The following is a 21239-nucleotide window of genomic DNA, read 5'->3' on the forward strand; positions in this document are numbered from 1 at the left end:
AGTTACTACTTCCTTAATATTTCTTGCGATAGGATATTCTCTTTGATGGGTTTCATAAATATGGATATACTTGGTGAGAACGTTTTGTTTGAGAATAATTATATCAGACCCATTGGGATTACAAAGTTCTCAAATTTATCTAAAGATATAAAGAGGAGTATCTAAAAGTCCTCCAGGTAAGCTTTCTTATGAATGCAATGTTTTCCTAAATGCTAAATGGTAAATAGCCGGTCACCAACTATTTAGCCATTACTCAGACTAAATGGTCCATTAAATGGGTTACACGGTCAATTAAATGGGCTAAACGGATGATTAAACAAAAATGGCATACCACCATATAGCTTTTACATGGTGTTTAAATAGGCTAAACAACCGTTTAGGTGAATAGTGAGAGGTGGGAGTAAAGAGCAAGTGAGATAGTGGCAAATGAATAAAGAGCCAAGGGTCCTCACCTCCCTCCTCCTTTTATAGGGGAGGTGAGAGGGGAGGTTTTCATTCTTCCCCTAATGGAGCTTATATTTACGAAACAAAGTCTCTAGGGCTACAAATGGGCCTTAAACATTCTCAAACAACACCCTAAGAGCATCCCTAGGAGTTTGGTATAATTTACTTGCTAAACTAATAAATCTAGCAAGTTAACAAAAGAAATAACAACTTTAAATTTTGTCCTTCTCCAACAATCTCCTGTAATAGCTTCTTAAATGATTTTACATTGGGAACCCTCAACTATTTCTAACCAACCAAACCTTTTTTAATAGTTTATTTGTCTCTTGCCATTTTCTCATCAAGAATCCTTTATTTTCTTAATTTATTTATGTGTCCAATTTATTCTGATCTCCCAAGAAAAACGACGGACGAGAAGCGGATACTGAGTTCCACTCGACTGCGGAAACTTATGAGTTGAAGAGGATATTTAGCAACTTTTTATTTTTAAGGAGCTCTTTTACTCAACTGTTGGAGGGCACTTTTTTCTTTTTTTACAAAAATATAAAAATAGGGAGTTGTTTTACAAAACTCCTGGTCCATCGTATATAATACACCCCTACAGTAGCCCCTTAGCCTTTTAGTTTTGATCAAAAGTAAAAGACCCAATGGTTGAATACAACTAAGTATGGCCCAATTACAATTCAGACTTGGTGACAACGACCGCCCTTCACAACCCACGCGTGTGCGCTTTAGTAACAGCTCCATCCCAAAAACCTTGTGGGAAATAAGGGTATAGAGTAAAAGAGCATGCACATGACTGTCATCTATATGAAGCTCACGTAGAAATGTTTTTATCTTCATCTAGTGTTTGGCAAAACTTTGCTCAAACCTCAAATCTTGGCCTTTGGTAGCTTACTCCGTTACTTAGTCTCGAATCCTTGATAGCTTCTCTTCATAAGTGAGCCTTCACCGAACAAGTTGATGTAGGCGAAGTAGTCAACGTAGCGGATGTAGCTATAGACATGTCTTCAAACTTTTGCTCATGGGAGGTAGGCAAGGCTTTGCTTTGGGTAGTTTGCTTGTCAAATACATTCCTCGCCAACCATTCTTGGTTGGTGCGCCTGGCAAAATCTTGCGCATACTTGAAGTATATGATGTAAGCGTGGTTGCTGTTACAGATGTCGTTGATGTCCCTCCTCACCGCCCTCCTTCTGCTCGAAATTGCTAATGAAGGAGGGGTCAAAGATGTTGATGTTATCCCCCCTACTCCAAATTGATGGCAAAGGCAAAGTCAAGGATGTCAATGTTGATGGCGATACCATCGCTCCAAATTGATGGCAAAGGTGATGTCAGTGATGACGAAGATGATGGCGAAGCCCCTTGATGAAACATTGGTGAAGGCATTTTTGATGATGCATGTAAGCAAAATGGCACCTTGCATAGGCCATATGTGATTTTGGTGGTTGATTGACAAAATGAACTAATGTTATTTGCTAGTACATAAGGTATTTAGTTCATTTGGATGCAAGGATGGCTTGGACAAAGGCAACATGAGTATCAAGTGATCAACACCTCAAGGAAGACCAACGAGCACCATTGAAGACATAGAATACATGCTAGAAGTTCAAGAAATCAAGTAAAAGAAACCCAGATAAAAAGACACGAAGAAAACTAGCCAAATAGTGGTTGAGAATTCTTCAACGGTGCTCTTTGTAGAGCACCAGAGCTGGCAAGAGTTTTCTGCAGTCACCGGATAACTCTGGTGCTTGAATGGAACCATCATCAAAGCTTAGGGGACAAGCAACATATTTCTACAGAGGTGTGTGAAGACCATCGGATTTATCCAGTGCTTCCCAATGAAGTGCACCGGAGAATAAGGAGCCTATTGTCTCCTGAAGCCTTGCCGTAAGCATGATCTAAGCTTTGCTTTGTGCATGGGTAAGCTCATCTATCTCCTTTTTTAGGGTATCATTCGCCATAATGAGAGATAATTCACTCAAGGGAGTCGCTTTGTTAGTAGCAACAACAATAAGAGCAAAAATAGAATCATCAATTAAATCACAAGTGACTCCTACACTTGCTTTTCCAATAGGCTCATTCCTTTGAGCAAGAAGAGAAGAGTGTGTAACACCCTCGGTGTTAAGCATGCATTTAACCTTGACATTGCATGATCATAAGCATCCATGAGCATGCATGTGCATGAGCATCTCAATTGCTATACCTTTGTTAGCTTATATTTCATGTGTGTTACTTAATTACCTTACTTAAGTTAGGATTTTCATGGAATCAAAGTATGGAATGTGTGTGGAACCTTGTGAATGCTTTAAACATGTTTAGAATAGCATAAGGAACAACTTTGGTATTCATGGCTAAGTCTAGTTTAGTCTCTAAGTCATTGATATGGTGTATGTCATCATTTTAAAGTACTATGTTTGACCTAGTTTGAACTATGTCATAGAGTCTTTGCATGGCAGTAAACCTTTAAACAAAGTTGTAGTATTTGAGTAGATCAACAACTTTTATGTTTGGGTCTTGAGCTAATTCTGTGCATAGCTTAGTCATTTTGAACTCACAAAAATCAACAATTCACTGGTTTTCAGCACTTAGAATTTTTCTAAGTCCTTCTCGGTTTTCCAGTTTCGCAGGCTTGATTTTGGCACGATATTACTCAGTATTGGTTGGGAATTAGGACTTGATCCTTTAATCGAAGTTGAAGATGGTATATAGTTCTACGACTTTTATTTAGATTGTTTTCGATTTTGCTTCACGGTTTAGGAGAACGAGCATCACCAAATCGCGCTGTCAGGCCGGTATCGCTCTGCTAATCTAGCTGAATTGGTAGCTACAGTAAACTAACGGGTTTCAGAAGTTTGAAGCCGCGTGGCGCCGCGCGTCGCCGCCGGCCTGACCGGCTAGGCCACGTCGGGCCTCGGCGCTCCATTTCACGCCCCTGTGTCCGCCCGTCACCCTTCGCATTTCATTTCTTTGTCTGCCTCCTCTCTTCGCCTTTGCACACACCCACAGCAACTGCCGTAGTGCCGAGCCGCGCCGCCGTCGCCATTGCCGGCCCAGCACGCACCACGTCCCTCCTCCGCCACCGCCGTAGTTCCTCAGTGACCCCACCGTCGCACCACGTCCGTTTTGTTCGCTAGAAGCGCACGGTAAGCCGTTGTGTGCAGCGTGCAGTCCTCGCCGGCGTTTTCACTGCCGCATCCCGTCACCGCGGTCGGGCCATCTCCGACCACCACGAGTCCCGTTAGTGTGTGCGCTAGAGTTGCTTTGGGATGGTGAACCTCGGCGTAACCTTTGATTTCGTTGTCTCAGTCGCCGTTGATGGCTCACCGTTGATCCGCACCACCGGGCCGCCATGGACGTCGCCGTCTTCCTTAGCTCCGGCGATAGACCTAGCTAGATGGCTCGGTAGATGCGCAATGTCGTGAGTAAGCTTGTAGCGCCAGTGTTGTCGCCGGAAAAATCGCCGCCGGCGAACTCCGGCCGATTCCGCGCCGTCCCGCGCGGTGCTCTGTTTTCCGTCGCTACAGTAACCCAGTTCAAATAAAGCTAGTTCATTTGTCCAGATTTGAGGCAAACTTTGAAAAATCATAGGTGGAGTTCTAGAGGTCCAATTTTTGTGAACCAAATTGTGATGTGTTCCTTATGAAGTGTAGTTTTTTTTATAAAAAATGAAATATATAGTTTATTGTATTTTTCTTGGTGATTAAAATGTATTTAAATAAATGCTTTTTGAATGTTAATAAACTTGTAAATTAGATATCTTGAGCTAGAAAAGTGATAAAATTGTGATTCTAAGTTTGTTGGTCTTATGTTGACATGCTCTAGCTAGGAAAAAATTATAATCTGTTGTTTGACACTTTTCTATAGGGTTTATTATTTTCACTAAAATCGACCTCGCTAGCTTGTCATTTTTGTAAAGAATATTTTACTTGGTAAAATGGCATGAAACTTTTATAGTAGTCTTGTGGTAGCACTTGGAGGTCACTGTAATTTTCTGAGAATTTATTATGCACATTTGGTATAGGTTTATTATTTCACCTAATTATCTAAATAAATTAATAAATACAATTAAATAAATAGTTTGGGCTTTGCCATTATGTTTTCTTGAGTGTATTTGATGCCCCTGAACTGTTGGTGTACTTGGTGGTGTCAAATTTTGAATGCTTACATGTAGTAGAAATATTGTTGTTTTATAATTTGATTTAACATGTTTTCGGACAGATTCTATTGCTTGTTATGTTGCATAGTCAAAATGATGTTTTCTGTAGAAATGATTAATAACAAAGTTGTAGGTAAATTCTTCAACTATCTTGTGTTAAAATTTCAGGTCAATAGGCCAAAGGGTTTAGGAGTTCTATCTGTTTAAAAGTTAGTTTTCCGAATTGCTTGTTCTCTGGAATTTCTGGACAGCACTGCATAGATTGCCTATTTTGTCTAGGATAGATTGTGATTCAGCTTTTGGTTATTAAATAAGAGTTGTAGACAATTTTATAAGCTTTCCAGAAAGTCTAAGATCACAGCATTTGGATAAGTATAACTTCAGTTATGATATAAACTTGTAACTGTCATGTGTAACTTAGATATTGCTTTGTGTGAAATTTGTAAATAACTAGAGAAGAGATATGCACCTACTAGGCAAATAAGGAGTTGGCATTGTTATCATTTTGCTACTTAACATCATTGTTGCAGCATGTACATTCCTTATCACATCCTCCGTGATCCATCTTATGCATTCATGGTACTTATGCATATGCATGCAATAGGTGCAACCGAAGGGATCACGCTTGTGGAGCTCGACGCCGAGCCGCAGGAGGAGAATCAGGAAGTTCAGCACCTGGAGGTTCCCGGAGAAAGAGAGCCTGAAGCCGATCACCTTCCCGAGTGCCCCGATCACCAGCCTTCGACGTTTGTGGAAGGCAAGCCCCGGAGCATTATAAGTCTCCCTATTTTATTAATGTCACTTAAAGTTATTCGTATTGCTGCATTACGTGATAGGAGTTGTTTGAAAACCATTGTTGCATATTACCTTCCTTGACCAGATATATCTACCATGAATCCTAATTAAGTCCAGGAACGTTTATCATGCTTAGCTCTGCTTAGACCGGTAGAAGTCGGGTGATTCCCTGTCACCTGCGAGCTATAGGTGATAACTTAATCATGGTTGGCTATATTGTGCTATCGTGGAACATAACCTGGTATTGTTGAATAAATGGAGACCGGGTGGAGTCTTATATGTGGTACTATAGTGACTCCACCTGTGTCGTTTAAGGACCGGACGTTGGAGGTCATCTTGTCATGTTGAACGCAGCCTCTCACATAGTTGGTTGGATAAGTCGTTCCGACCGCGAAGCCGAGTAGCTCATCTCAGGCCGGGACCACGAGCAGTTCAAGTGCGCACTCTGGATGGTAGTATGGATGTGCGGAGAGCCATTGGCGTAAGCCCAAAGGCGGGTTAGAGTCCCGATCACCCTTGGCAGAGTGGTTCTCTGATTGTGCGGCGCTGGTCGTACCCGCGAATTTGGTTCCTGATTTGTACCAAAGGTGACCTTAGGCTACCTTCGCGAGGTATGCCTGGGTGTGTGTTAGGAATATTTCCCCAGCTGGGTAGGAATCGATTCGAATCGCCGTCTCTCCCGGATAGTGAGAACTTGACTTGAGTTCCTTTCATCGTAGTAAGTTATGGAAAGGATGAAAATGATGGTTATGAGATTATGCAAGAACTCAACTAGATATGGTTATTATTGTGATGAATTAATGGTATCAACATGTTTGGCATAGGATAGTTGCTAATCTAGTATGAGACAGGATTAATAATTGGTGATTTCCAATTAAAGAGATGTTGGATAACTTATGCTTTTTCTACAAATAATGTCTACCAGCTCTACTTATAAAGCCTTGCATACTCCTTGGTGTCTTAGTATATTAGTTGGACGGGTAAGTCTCGCTGAGTACCTTCTCGTACTCAGGGTTTTATTCCCATTGTTGCAGATAACGTTATGTTTCATGGCTACTGCAAGAACTGTCTTGCTCCTGCTGTGGATGAGGACTAGGACCATGGGCAATGGTCATTCTGTATTTCATCTCACCTTTGTGCTTTTGGTTGGAGATGACTATGACACTGGCTTTGTATTAAACTACGTGTGATGTTTATGTTAAACTACTTTGCTTCCGCTACTTTCAAACTTGGTTTGTAATAATTATTCGAACTCTGATGTATGAGACCTATTTATGAACTGTGATGTAACATGTGACTGGTTGTGTTGAATCTCTACGATCTTGGTTTGTATGTTGGTTGTTTGAGATCCTTCACGATTTCGTTGGACTACCGGGTTTATATGGGCTCAAGTATGACGGTTTGATCGCTTCGGTGATTGCTATTGTACTTGTGCTCTTATAAATTGGACGGTTCTATGACAGAGTGAGCGTTCTTGAGCTCCTCATGAGTGTTTAGTAGAGCCTCTTTGTCGTATGTTCCTCAAAGGATTGCTCAAGAGCCTTGTGCCTCTTGCGCAATTCTTTGGATTCCTCCCTCTTCATAAGGACAAGGGCCTCTTGCAAAATTCAATGAGTTCCTCCTTGAAGGGTTCCTCATCCTCACTCTCACTAATAGCTCTCTATTGTACCTTCGGTCCCTTGGACATGAGGCACGATGGTGTGTCCAAGATGGAGATATTCTTGTTGATGATGATGCCCGCAAGTGACGTGGGTGGTGTCTTCTCCTCATCTTCACTTGTGGAGGAATTAGAGTCCTACTCAACATAATATGCATGCGTCTTATTCTTCTTGAAGCTCATGCTTTAGCCTTCCTTGTTCTCCGTGTTCTTGCTCTGGTCTTTCTTGGAGGACTTGTTCATATTGGGGCAATCAGCTATGAGATGACCAAATTCCCCACAATCATAGTGTCTCCTTTATTCCTTCCTCCTTGACGAAGATCTTCTTCTCCTACTCCCAAAGCCCTTCTACTTTATGAGTTTCTCAAATCTTTTTGCAAAGAGGGCCATTTCTTAATCATCAATGCTTGAGCTTGAGCTCTCTTCCTCATCATCACTTAGCTCTTCTCTGTTCCTCTTGCTTTTGGTTGATGAAGCATTGAATGCTATGCTCTTCTTTTCCTCCTTTTATTTCTATGAAGATTAGATATTGACAACATTCAAGCACAAATAAATGGTTTGGGACACCAAAGTCGTATATCTCATCCAAGTGATAAAAAAGCCATGTAAAAGCCCGGATAAACATCACTTGGGATGAGAAGAAGTGTAAAAGCCAGGAAGCAATACCAATTATTTAAAATCTCATTCAAGGAATAAAAAAACAAAAGAAGGCAAAGATCAAAGTCACTTGGCTTAAGAAGACACACAAGGGTTAAACCCCACTTGGTAAAGAAAATCTCTCAAAAACAGTTGAAATAAAGGTTCTAGAAGCCATTCAAACAATCTTGGAAAAATGTCGGTCCCCAAAGATATAGGCAACGGCTCAACGCAACTGAGAAGAAACAAAACTTCTAGTCCTCAGGAAGAGGCAAAAAGGTTCAACACCACTAGACAAAGTCACGCACATAACTTATATGCATAACTTACTATGTGACAAAGCTATATGCATAACTTTTATAAGTTTTTAGAAAGTTGCAAAGTTATGCAAATAACTTTATCAATATAAGTTTTTAACAATATTTTATATACAATTTATCATGATAACTTTGTTACATGACTTTTAAAACCTAACTTTTGTTCATAACTATCAGCAAGCAAACTTATTCATAATAATTTCTCCACATAACTTTTATAGCACGACTTTATATAATAATTATATGAATAATATAACTTATATACACATAAGTTATTGTTGTCCAACATATTTTACAAAAATTACACACAACTTAACCAACATATTTTTCTATTTAATTTGTTCCAATCAAATTTCTCAACATAAAAAGGTATTCCTAGTATATAAAAGAAAAATAGATAGAGTAATGAATAAAGAAAAGAAAGGATGGAGTGAGAAAATAAAATGTGATAGAGAAAAGAAAAAAAAGTAGAAAAATTGAATGGACGTAAGTCCATGATCATGACCAGGGATGAATCACTCAAGCGTAGAGTGAGAAATAGAAAAAACAAAGAAAATGCTAAGTCTATACAGGTTGTACACGTGAAAGTAAAAGCGAATGAAAAAGACACGTCCGTACATATCGCACAAAAAAAATCCAGTTGCACGTGTGTGTTAAGACGGCGTGGTCTGTAGTTCACTGTGGCGCGATGGAAAAGGAAAGAAAAACAGGTCATACGGGAAAAGGAAATGAACCAGTCCACGCAGACGCGGTCTATTCACCGTGTTTGAATCGCGCGAACGATATCGGTAATGGAATTGGGGGACCTTATATGTTATGCATCTACCAGATTTTTCTTTTTATTTTCCATATCTTTATATTATCCTATTAGAAAACTCATTTTACGGATCTGAGTCACTTTGACCTCTCAGTTATGATGGATTCATTTTATAAAAAAAAAACATTTTTTTTAATCGCTTTACTGAATTCTGCTTGTAGCGCTGAGCCTATTCTGTTTCCGTGTGAAGCCGGCAGCTCGCCGTGCCTGTTACACAAAGCTGTAAAAAACTCTCTCTTACCGAAACACGTGCTAAGCATGTTCTCGGAAAAAAAAAACGGATTCATTTTTTTCTTTCTTTCTTTTAGCAAAAAGAACAAAATCCCATTAAGACCGAAGATCCTGCTTCCCGGAAGGACTCCGGACAGAGGAAATCAACCTAGATAGGTAGTGTTCGAATTCGACTAGGAACCATCCGCACTCAGCGTAGCCAAACAAGCCAATACCGTGCGTTGCATATATAGAGATTATTACTACCACTCATCAATTAAGTCATTGTTCATTGCTGCATGTTCTTGGCGGCATGGACTTGAAGGTATACACGAGGAAGAGGAAGAAGAAGAAGAGGGCCCATCAGCAGACTTTCGAGTTGCCGGACGAGATGGTGTGGGAGATTTTAATCCGCCTGCCTGTGCAATCCCTGGCGAGGTTCAAGTCCGTCAGCAAGGCGTGGCTCGCCAGCATCTCCGACCCTTCCTTTGTGCTTGCACATCTGCAGTGTTCCAAGGAGAGTCAGCACCGAAACTCGTCATCCTTGCTCGTCACACCCCAGGTTCTTGTTGAACGGGGTCCTGTCGTCGGGGCTTTCTCCACCACCATCTACTTCTACCAATGGTCTTTACAAGAAGAAGACATGAACATGAAGGGTACTGCAACACTTGTTTACGGGAGGCATTTCCCTGCTACCGAGTTCAGGAAAGTGTCCACAATGGCGCACTGTGATGGCCTAATGCTGCTGCCCACCGACACCAAGGCCTATGTCTTCAATCCGGCCACAAGGGATGCCATTGCACTGCCCCAAAGCCAGCACAAACATGGCGGCTGCCTCCTGGTTGGCTTGGGCCTTGACACTTCCACCGGAAAATATAAGGTTGCGCGCTCCTTCTATCGTTCCCGCAGTTCTGAGATGGTTGCAATGGGGATGGAGATTTTCACCATTAATGGTGAAGAGGACCCATGGAGGGAAACCTTGGTTGATCCACCCTACCCTATCGTGTGTCCACAGACTGACACACACTACAAGGGGTATCTATTCTATTTTATCAATAAGAAGAGTAATCATCAATACCCTGATCCGAAGGGGTTACTCCGCTTCAGCCTTGTTGACGAAACATTTGGTGTCACTTCATTGCTCCCCAACATATATCATATGGTTGAAGATGAAGGTAAAGATGTTTATCTTAATGAGCTTGGCGGGGAGCTATGCGCTACTCTCTTTATATTGGGTTTGCGACAAGTACTGATATTCATGACAAGTGATGTTCTGAATCCTGATTGGAGTTGTCGTTATGGAATACATCTGCCAAACAAATTCTATCCATTGGGCTTGCCTGCCAGCGGTAGGATTCTTATGCGAGTAGGTAATCAGGTCATTGATTATGATTTGGAATATGACGTTTCACGTGAAGATGGAATATTTGATATGGATGACATAAGGTACCTTGGACCCAATGAAGACATCTTGGGGCATGAATGGCCGGAAAATGTACGCTGGTTTGACATTGCTTCTTACACTGAAAGCCTTGTTCCAGTTACTCCTAAGGCAAGCTTACGACGGGCCTTATAGTGTGTATGCTTGTCGACCTAGTCATGTAGTGCTTGCCTCGGAGTCGGAGGAGGCATTAATTATCTGGACCTTCAGTTAGGGCCTGTTTGGATTACATCCCAAGAAACATGTCTGGCGCGAGAAGCTTTCCCAGGCGGGGCTCCGATTGATGCCTGGGCGAGCGCACGCCTGGGCCGGAGGGCAAGAAGCAAACAGGCCCTAATCAGTCCAGCGTTTCTAACTTTCTATGACGGAGTATGACGAAGATTGCAACTTTGTAAGTGAGCAGCAGTCAGATGACCATGTTATCTCTATTTGTTTTAGAACGTTACAGGTTACAAGTGCTTGCTATGGTCTTGGTTGTACTTGTAATAGCGCATAGACTGTGGCAGGTTTCAGATTATATTTCTATGTGAACTCATTGTCTTGGACATGTTACTTTGTTTATTAATTGTTTCGTTCGTTTGTTGGATTCTCTTTCTTGAAAGGGGGCATGTGAGAAGAACAGGAAAGCCTGTAGCTCGTCACTCAGTCAGAAAAATAAACTTTCAGTAACTGAGGTAGCTTCGAGTGGCCTATGTTAATTTGTTTAATGAATGAAAATATATATATATATTTTGGCTTTGAATATATAAGAATGATTTTTCTTTGATGGATTTTGACCCAATCCAATGATTCCTCAGAAGGAGGTTAGTTTTGATAACACAAGGTCTGGGACTCTGGCTCCGAGCAATCGAACTCGATACTCAACCGTCAAGGCCGGAAGGGTTTGCCCTGGGACACTGCAAAGGGATCGAGCTTTTGTTGCTGATGAAGAATGGTGGAAGAAGATCAATAAGGTTTGTTACGCTTAAATAGAAAGTTAATTGGATCTATACCATTATAAAAACACAGTTCAGTATTTGGAGATATGCCATTGAACCGGTTTGCTGTCTGGGTGATTTTAGTCGCATGATACCCTTTCCTTTTCATTACTGGTATAGGAGCTGCCGTGTGCAACGAGATATCGAAACGGCGGTCTACAACTTGACGATAAGTTGAAAGTAATGGTGTGGAAATGTGGATCCTTCACCTTCTCCGGAAAGCCCGAATGTGTAGCTACAATGGAATCTTTTATGCTTTAATATCCAACATGACACATTTTGTATTGGATCCTGATATAGCATGCTTTGCATCCTGACAAGTATGGTTGTAAATGAATGTGTAGCTATCCTCCGGTTTCCTGTTTTCGGAGCAAGGAGGGTCAAATAATAATCCTATATAGTTTCTGGTATAACTGTGGATTCAATGATTCTTATCCATAGCCCTTTTGATGAACAATAATGATACGCCTCGGGTGTTCGTCCCGTGACTCCCATCCGGACGCGCTCTAAAAAAACTCCCCTGCACCTCCATCCCACGGTGCAACACCTCTATTCCGCGTCATCCCCCCCGGCGCCTCCACCGGCCAGTGCCCACCACTGGCCCTTTCTTCCCATCCCGCGCACGCACAGAGCTCCCCGCCAGCCCCTTCTTTCCACCCCCGCTAGGCCAGAGCTCGCCACCTGCGTCTGCGGCCGGCCCCTTCCTCTCGGCCAGAGCCCGGCGGTGGCCTACGCCCGTTGCTGGCCTGTCCCCGCCTCCCTCTCCGCCTGAATGCGACGATGGCAGCACGTAGCGCGACCAAAGCTCGCCAGCAGCTTGTCCCCACCGCCCCCTCTGCTCGCCCTCTGGAAGGGCCGCGACGGTGCTGCCCTCCGCCTGTCCATCCCCCGCTGTGCACTGCATCGTAGGGAAGAAGAAGAATGGTGAAAAGCACATGTTGTAAGTGTATGTTTCAAGTGTTTTAGAGGTATGTTGCAAGTGTTTCATGTGAATATTGCAAAAGTACATCGTGATGTTGCATTTGTTGCAATGGTTGTACATGTATGTTGCAAGCTTCTGTTCCCAATGTTTCATCTGTTTTTCCAGACGTATGTTGCAAGTGTGTTTATTTGTATGTTACATATGTTTCACACATATGTTGTAAATGTTTTATCTAGATGTTGCGTATGTTTTCAAGTGTTTTTAAGTTGTTTTTCAAAGTCTTTTAGATGCATATTTCAAGTGTTTCATCTGCTTTACGTATGTTGCAAGTGTTGCATTTGGATATTTTAAAAGTAGATCAGGTGTTGCATCTCCCTCCTCGCTTTCTGCTGCCTCACCTCGGTGTCTCCTCCTCCACCCGGCACTGGCTGGGCATCTACCACCCCTCCTCGTCTTCTCGATGCTGGTGACGTTCGGGACGACACGAGCCCCGCGTGAGTGCATGAAACAACGCGAAAAAAAAAATTGGGCCCACATTTAGTTTGTGGGAGAAAAACCGCGCGAAGGTAAAGGGAAAGCAAAACGTTATCCATCCCGTCCGGACACGGCACAGCCGCTCGCTCCCTTGTGCGCGACTGCGCCACCGCCGGCGCCGGCATTAGTTTGCCGCGCGATGGACACGTGTGCCGCACGCCGCCTGCTCCTCTTCTCGCTCCCGACCCCGAAGCTCCCTCCGGAGCATCCTCTGCTCAGGCGGTGGCGCAGGGGCAGGGCCTGGCCCGGCGTCGCTCGCTGCGCCGCTGAGGCTGGCACCGGATGGGGAGGCATCGTCGAGGACGACCTTTCTGAGCTCCTGGAGGTCATCGTCCGTCACCCCTTTTGGATCTGCCTTCCCCACCCCCCCCCCCCCCCCCCCCCGCCCCCACCCCCCCCCCCCCCCCCCCCCCCCCCCCCTATAATTGCACAGACGTTGTATGTTATGTCGTGCGGTGCTAGTAGCTGGAGGTTTGGGAGCACTGAAAAAACTGTCCAGATTAGTACAGAACTTTGGGCATTATATTATATGAATCCCTATTTGTACTGTACTGTACAATAGCAAAGGCCATACAAGTATCTCTAAGATGAAGTGACGAACAAATTCAACACAGGAGAAAAATCCTGTGTCCCGTGGACAGTCTATGTTCCAATATCATTTGCTACTTGTATTGATGACTAAACTAGTAATCTAGTATTTATCAGATTCGTGCTTTGGGCTAGTAGTTTTTGACGTTTTTTATACAACTAAATAGATCGATTGATCAAAGGGTATTAATCTTCCTTCTGCAGATTCTCCCAAGGGATTTGCGAGATAATCTGCAAAATGAACCTAGAAAGGACCAACTGCTGGAGGTGAGATAGATGTACCTGACTCCTTCAAGGCTTCAACCATCACAAGCCTCATTCTACTCAGAATTCATCTGAAAATATTGTGGATGCATATGTGATCCCAACTGATGAGTCATCAATTAGGTCATTCTGGATTTGGGGAGACGGCCAGAAGCACGTTTCCTTGGTGACTCTGGTGGCCAATATCTACGGGACAGTGAGGTATGTGACAGCCATCCTGTCCGAAATATGTAATATTACATACTTTCCTTGTCAATATTGTGCAACCCATACCTTGCAAAGAAAAGGTAGCAATACAGAGAGATCAGAGATGATTCCATTGTGGTGTGGTTAGTCTTGTCGTCTTGTCTGTTGTGTAAAGTTAGAAATTATGTTAGTGTCAAGTGTTCTGCTGGTTGGCTGCTAATTTCTTTCTGCTCATGGATCTTTACTAATGTTTATATACACTTCAAAACCATAGTAAGCCCCTTTTTTCTTGATGAGTGCACAACATAATATTGTGAGTAGATGCAAAACTGCAACTGTAATTTCCTGTTCTATGGATCTTTTATATCGTAGATCTCACAGAAAGAGTTGGAGGATGCTCAGAGGGCTGTAGGAGAGTTTGGAGGTGACAACCGTGCAGGAATTGAGGGTACTTTACATAGGATATCTGCCATAAGGAGCAGGAAAGGAATGGTTGTTGGTTTGACCTGTCGAGTGGGTCGAGCTGTTACTGGGCATGTTGACATGGTTCGTGATCTCCTAAATTACAAAGAAAGTATTCTATTTTTGGGAAGGTACCTCCCCTTATTCCTTGAATGTTTACGATCTTGATTGTATCTTTCATATATCTTTTTCAAATGGTATTTTCATAGCTAAGTGCTATATGAATATTGATCATATGAAAAATGTTCTATTCAGGAATATGTATGTGATAATAAGGCAATAGGAGTTGAACACTCTGTTTTCGCTTTGTTTTTTTTCCAAATAAATTTCAAAAGTTTAGCTGTTGTTCAATATTTTGTTCTTTTCTTCAATCAGGCCTGGGGTAGGCAAGACGACTGTTATGCGTGAGATTGCACGTGTTTTAGCAGATGAATTTCAGAAAAGAGTGGTATGTTAAACAATGTTACTTTCTTGTATCTTTCCATTTCCAGTTCAATGCACTTCTTGTACCTTATATATTCTTTTGGTACTGGTGTTTAGGGCAGGTAATTGTGGACACAAGTAATGAGATTGGTGGGGATGGGGATGTTCCTCATGCTGCGATTGGTGGAGCAAGAAGAATGCAAGTACCTGAACCATCAATGCAGCATAGGGTGATGATTGAAGCAGTTGAAAACCATATGCCTGAGGTGGTTATTGTAGATGAGATCGGAACTGAAGCGGAAGCACAAGCTTGTCGATCAATTGCAGAAAGGGGTGTTATGCTTATTGGCACTGCCCATGGAGAACGACTTGCAAACATCATTAAGAACCCAACCTTATCTGACTTGGTATGCTATCATTATGACATTATCACAATTTTGCCAATAAACAAAATGAAAAATCCACTATACCTGCATAGTCTAAACATTGGTAAAAAAAATGGATCATTGAGATGAAAAAATTGCTGTCATTCTACGAGGATATCAGAAGTTCTTTTGTTACTTTTGCTTATTGAGAAGAGTAGCTGTCAATATAACAGCATGACAGCTCCCATCTAAAATTTCTTGCGTCCATACCTAATTAGAGAGTCCATGTGTCAAATATTTTACTGAAACAAGTGATTAAGCTTAAAAGTAATATTATTTACACCAGTTCAGTGAAATTTCTTATCTTCTGGAAAACAGATTGGAGGTGTAGAAACTGTTACTCTTGGAGACGATGAGGCTCGTGCTCGACGAAGTCAGAAAAGTATTCTAGAGAGGAAAGCTCCTCCAACATTCCCTTTCCTTATCGAGATGAGGGAGCGACATTACTGGGTAACACACCGGGTATGTCTATGTTATATTATATGCTAAATAGTCGAAGTACGGTAACGAGTCTAACTGTTATGTGGCTGCTAGGATTGAGAGGGAGAGAGCTGAGGGCTAAGTTGCACGGATACGGATACGCGTATCGGTATCGGAAGGATACGGATACGCGGATACGGCAATTTCCTAAGAAACCCGATACGCGGATACGTTTTACTGTTTTTTTAATAAATATAGATAATAACACATATTAAAATTGTGAAAGAGTGAAAGTAGTAAATTACCTTGCAATAGCAAATTAGCAAGTACCAGCCAAAGCAAAGACCGGAACTCCGGAAGCATCTCCATTCTTCAAATCTTCAATTGTCCATTCTCGAGTTCTCCAAGACTCCATGTCCAGAATTTGCACAGAAAAAAACAAGTAACCAACTATCAATCAATTTATTACTAAAACTTGACTACTCAGTAGTAGTTCAGTACATCACCTTGCCAATTGCAGTCTTGCAGATATCCAAGTCCAGAATTTGAACTCTGAAGTAGACAGGAGATGAGGAGAGGAGAGGACAAAGGAGTACTGTAACAGCAGATATCCGAAGGCCGCGGCGGCTATCCGGCGCGGGGAGTCGAGGCGCGGCAGCCCCGCGGGCAGGGATTCGGCGGAGGCGGGGAGGCGGAACGGCAGGCGAGCGACGCCGGCGACGTGGTCCCAGACGAGGGGCGTGGCGGCCCCCGCCGTAGAGGCGTAGGCGGAGTCGGCCGCGTCGGCGCCCGCGGTGTCCTCGTCCAACACGTCGAGCTCATCGATGCGGTCGTCGTCGGGGTTGGCGAGAGAATCGCCCTCGGTGGCGGCGGCGGCGGTGGTGGCGACGGTGAGCAGCGGGTCGAGCGCGGCGGCCACGTCCTCGTCCTCCTCGTCGGCGAGGAGAGCGGAGGAGTTGTTGGAGTCGGCGGCAGGCGTGGAAGAGCGGGAGCGGGAGGCGGATGTTGGGAAGCGGGAGGAGGACGAGGAGGAGCGGAGGAGTTGCAGCGTCGCGCCCCATAGGGCTTCCGTCTCGTGCTCCGCCGGCGGCGGCAAGGCGTCGCCGCGGGGGAAGGACAACGTCTGGCTAGGGCGTCGGTGTTGCATCGCTGTTTGTATGTGACTCTGTTATTGGGCCGGGCCGTATCCCATAAGGCCGATACGTATCAGCCCACGTATCCAATATTCACGAAAATTATTAAAATTCGGATACTCCGACGATACGTATCCTTGGCGTATCGGACACGTATCCGTATCCGATACGTATCGGATACGCGATACGCGCCTTCCTGGACGTATCCGTGTAACATAGGCTGAGGGAGAGGCACCCGTGGTGCTACAGTAAAGCGGATACTGTTCATGACCACAATTGTGGCGGCTGGGCTGCGAGGGAGGCTGGAGGCCGGCCGGGGGGCCTTGCCCACAGTCGAGCAAGAGGGAAGGGATTTCCTTCTTAATTCTTGCTTGATTAGATCGATACATCTCCTCTCCTTATATAGAGAGGTTTACTTGACTCCCAAGCAAGGCTTACTTGACCCTTAAGTAAGCGACCCTTATCTCTAATTAACTCTAACACTAATGTGTTATACAGCCAACCCAGGCCCAATAGGCTCCTGACGTACTCTAACACTACACCCCACCTGGACATGCAGCTCGTCCTCGAGCTGCAACCTAACGAACTTATAACGCTGACTCGATTCCTAACACCTAAAAACAAGCATTTTACATCTTGGCTTATTTTATTATTCTCAACATGAAATGGAGTGGGACTCTTTATTTTTGACTCCTGAACATAAGGTGGACACCATCCGCACGCCAAACCTGCATGTGTACAGCCTCCTGGATCCCATGGACACCATCTAGACGAAAGGGGTGCATGTGTATGGCCACCTGGAAGTGGTCGCAACAGCGACCAGCCGGGGCGCCCTCGCGGCGGCCAGTGGTGGAATGCGACAGAGCTACGCGGTGCGCTCTCGCTGGTGACCCCACGCCTTCTCCCCGCTAGACGACTGTTGGTGTGCACCGCACAGAGAAGAGCGGAGGGCTGTCGATGGAGAACGAGGTGGAGGGATGCGCCTCCCCAACCGCCGCCCGTGGGGGAAACCGCATGCCCGAGATCCCCGACGCAGCGGACGAGATTGAGGTCCTCCGCGCAGCTAAGCGCAACTTGGAGGAGCTACGAAGGGGTGCAGGGCAAAATCAGCTGCAGATCGCGCATCTCCCGCACCCGCCGACGTGCTAGGAGGCCGCGCGTAGCAGCCTGCAGCAGCACCGCAGCCGACACCTGGCGGGTAAGCATCTTCCCCACCGACGTCATCGCGAAGTTCATCGGCTGCTCGATCTGCTGCAACTTCTCGCCCGTGGCTGGAATCTGCTAGGCGCCGGTTATGGAGACGTCTGTCGTCATCGGGAACTCCAACTTGTAGAAGCGCGGAGGGTGGGCGCCGTGGATGACACCCGGAGCTGCTGGTTCTGGAGCAAAGGCTGCGGACGACGAGGCGCCGTGGTGGTGCTGCATGTTGCCGCCGGAGAGTAGAGGGTCATCAACGCCTCCATAGAAAACCCCCTCGGTGTAGTAGGGCTGCTGTACCGCCCCACCATAGTGGATCAGGGCGCCTGTGGTAGGGGCTGGGGAAGCCAACGTCATGGTCGCCGGAAACGTTGCCATCGTATACACCGGCCCTACCGTCGGGGCCAGGGCATAAGATGGGATCGGCGGCGGGGGTAGCTGCTGTTGGTGTGGCGGTGGAGGAGGTGGCAGCTGGGGCTGCGGCTGGGGCGCATAGGGCCCGACGAGGAAGGCTCTGATGCCCGCCATGGCCTGCCCTAATTCCAAGATTGCGGCCGTCATCTGCTCCGGGGTGAGGACGAGGGCGGACAGCTCCGGGGCAGAGGGCGCAATCGCCCCTAAGGACGCCAGCGCGCCTAATGCCGCCGCGCCTGCTGTGTGGGGCAGCAGCACCGACGAAGACGCTGGTGGCGGTGGGTGGGTGTGCGGCGGCGGCGGGTGGGAAGAACTCGGTAGAGGGCTGGACATGATCGAACCAGAGATCTTTGATACTAGATTGTTATGTGGCTGCTAGGATTGAGAGGGAGAGAGCCGAGGGAGAGGTACCCGTGGCGCTACAGTAAAGCAGGTACTGTTCATGACCCCAATTGTGGCGGCTGGGGCTGCGAGGGAGGCCGGAGGCCGGCCGGGGAGCCTTGCCCACGGCCGAGCAAGAGGGAAGGAATTTCCTTCTTAATTCTTGCTTGATTAGATCGATACATCTCATCTTCTTATATAGAGAGGTTTACTTGACTCTCAAGCAAGGCTTACTTGACCCTTAAGTAAGCGACCCTTATCTCTAATTAACTCTAACACTAATGGGCTATACAGCCAACCCAGGCCCAATAGACCCCTGACGTACTCTAACACTAACTGGCCTTGTGATATCATGGTTGCTGAATTTAAGATTTCTTCTCCACCACTGTTGCTGTTTTTTCTTTCACCAACCAATATGAGCTTCAAAGCCTAGGATGAAACCTAAATGGAATCTCTCAGAAAATGGTTTGTATTATTTTTCTTGTTGTCCATTTGTGCAGATGCTGACACACAATGCTGATTTTCTTTGTGCAGACAGAAAGGAGCGTGGATATGCTACTGCATGGCAAGAAGCCGCTGGTTGAGGTAAACATTCTACAAACCATGTATCAAGTTTTGAGATGTGACATATTCAGGGATACTTTTGGTGGTACGAACAGATAATAATATGATCTATAGAAAAGTTAATCAGGACCGGTCATTTCAGTTCTTTCTGTACGTATATTTCTTGCTTGCATTACCTGTAAATGTCATTAAAAGTTAATTAGGACCGGTCATTTCAGTTCCTTCTGTACCTATATTTCTTGCTTGCTTTACCTGTAAATGTCATTTTGAAGCATGACATATTGACATCTTAAGCTTAACTACTGCACTAGCCACTATCTTTATTCGAACTGTATGATATACAAATGTCGAATCTATACTCTATGTGGTCCAGTGCAGCTTGCTTAGCAAATCTTTAATTTCCAATGGTCACAGGTCAGGAAAAGGGATAATGAGTTTCAGGTTGTAATTGAAAGATGGGCAACATATGATGGCGATGGACTCTGAACTCGAAACCCACTCGTCATAATTGCTTCTATCAAAGCTCATACTGCGGTACTTGAGGTTTCTGTGGACAAGTGTCATTTATACTACCAAGCCTCTTGTTCTGAGCTGGTACGGAATCCAAAAAGTTTACAATGCTGCTATATCCTGGTGAAATACTGACGCTGCCCATTTTGGTGAGTATGCAATCCCCACCATGACAGATCTTATATCAATGGCATTGCCAATTTTTTAAAACTGAATTTGGACATTTTTTTGGTCGAAATAGGTTATACCTAATTTTTGAAGCTTTATGGCTTTTTTCTCTCTTTTTTTTAGGAAATTCTGTTTCTGACTTGGATGGAACCTTATTACAGTGGATTGTATGGGTGAACATTTGACTGACAACTATCCCAAGCTATGCGCCCGCTCTTTCAATGAAGGCAGCCCATGAAGCAATTTTGACATTTAGTTATATTAAGATAATGCAGATAACTTCACACTAACTGGATACAAGGTCCTGCTTTATTTCTGTATCAGGTACTTTTTAGCGCTCGAAAGTTGATGTATCAATTTAAAATGTATATGTTTTTCTTCTAAGAGAAGGAACCTAGTGTATGTCAGTGCTTCTAAATTGTATGAGATGTGTACATATACATATCCTTATTGTTCCTAATATATTCATTCCCCCTTTTCCTTTTTTTTATTTCACTTTATTTTTTTTAAAATTGGTGCACTGAGGTCCTCTTTTTTACTATAGATGTGAATATTCAATGTTTTCTCTAGGTGTTCAATGTTGCATGCAATATTCTCAGTTTTGCAAACGATTTTTATACATTACTCAGAATCCCAAGTTTTTTGTTCTTACTCAACCCCCAACCCCATCCACCCCCACATTCAAAAATGTATGGTTGAGATGTCTTGGTTTTGGATTTAATAATTTCTTGGTTCGAGTCGCGGTCTCTTCGCATTGCACAGGCGAGGGTAAGGCTTGCCACTAACACCCTTCCCCATACCCCGCACAGTGCGGGAGCTCTCTGCACTGGGTACGCCCTTTTTATTGACCCTGTAATTTTTGCACAGTGTCTGACTCTAATTCTTAATCACACTATTTTTTATAAGGGTTCCTACATTATCTGACTTTTACCAATTTTTTACTGAAAACATTTATCCTTTAGTTTTATTGACTTTCGAAGCGCCGTGTACTTTCTTTACCCCGACAACGAAGTCTTCATGGTTGTCGGTGTTTTGGACCGGCGGGCCCTCAACCGGCTAGTGAAAGTGTACTGCGTGCCCCTAATTTCAGATGGTGATGCAAAGAGATACAAGGTTTATACTGGTTCAGGCAATAGGTGCTCTACGTCCAGTCTGGGAGAGTGATCTTGTATTCCTTGCACCGAGGTGCTTGTAGTAG

At 44.4% G+C, this 21239-nt stretch overlaps 2 protein-coding genes across 3 annotated transcripts; both read left to right on the plus strand.

Annotated features, from left to right (window-relative positions):
- The first annotated feature begins 9345 nt into the window (after positions 1-9345).
- On the plus strand, positions 9346-10608 carry LOC136507370 (putative F-box protein At2g02030). Its single transcript, XM_066502120.1, has one exon. The coding sequence runs from the start codon at positions 9346-9348 to the stop codon at positions 10606-10608; it is 1263 nt and encodes a 420-aa protein (XP_066358217.1).
- A 2326-nt stretch (positions 10609-12934) lies between these two features.
- LOC136508827 (uncharacterized protein ycf45-like) lies at positions 12935-20538 on the plus strand. Of its 2 annotated transcripts, none has more exons than XM_066503607.1 (10): positions 12935-13231; positions 13699-13761; positions 13882-13959; positions 14317-14537; positions 14782-14854; positions 14952-15236; positions 15573-15716; positions 19334-19384; positions 19778-20022; positions 20165-20538. In XM_066503607.1, the coding sequence occupies exons 1-9, from the start codon at positions 13046-13048 to the stop codon at positions 19847-19849; spliced, it is 1173 nt and encodes a 390-aa protein (XP_066359704.1). In that variant the 5' UTR covers positions 12935-13045; the 3' UTR covers positions 19850-20022; positions 20165-20538. The 2 variants fall into 2 exon arrangements, with proteins under 2 accessions (XP_066359704.1, XP_066359705.1); XM_066503608.1 differs by having other exon boundaries at positions 20203-20538.
- The last annotated feature ends 701 nt before the right edge of the window (positions 20539-21239 follow it).

The sequence above is a fragment of the Miscanthus floridulus genome, chromosome 15, assembly GCF_019320115.1.
Source record: "Miscanthus floridulus cultivar M001 chromosome 15, ASM1932011v1, whole genome shotgun sequence".
NCBI lineage: Eukaryota > Viridiplantae > Streptophyta > Magnoliopsida > Poales > Poaceae > Miscanthus > Miscanthus floridulus.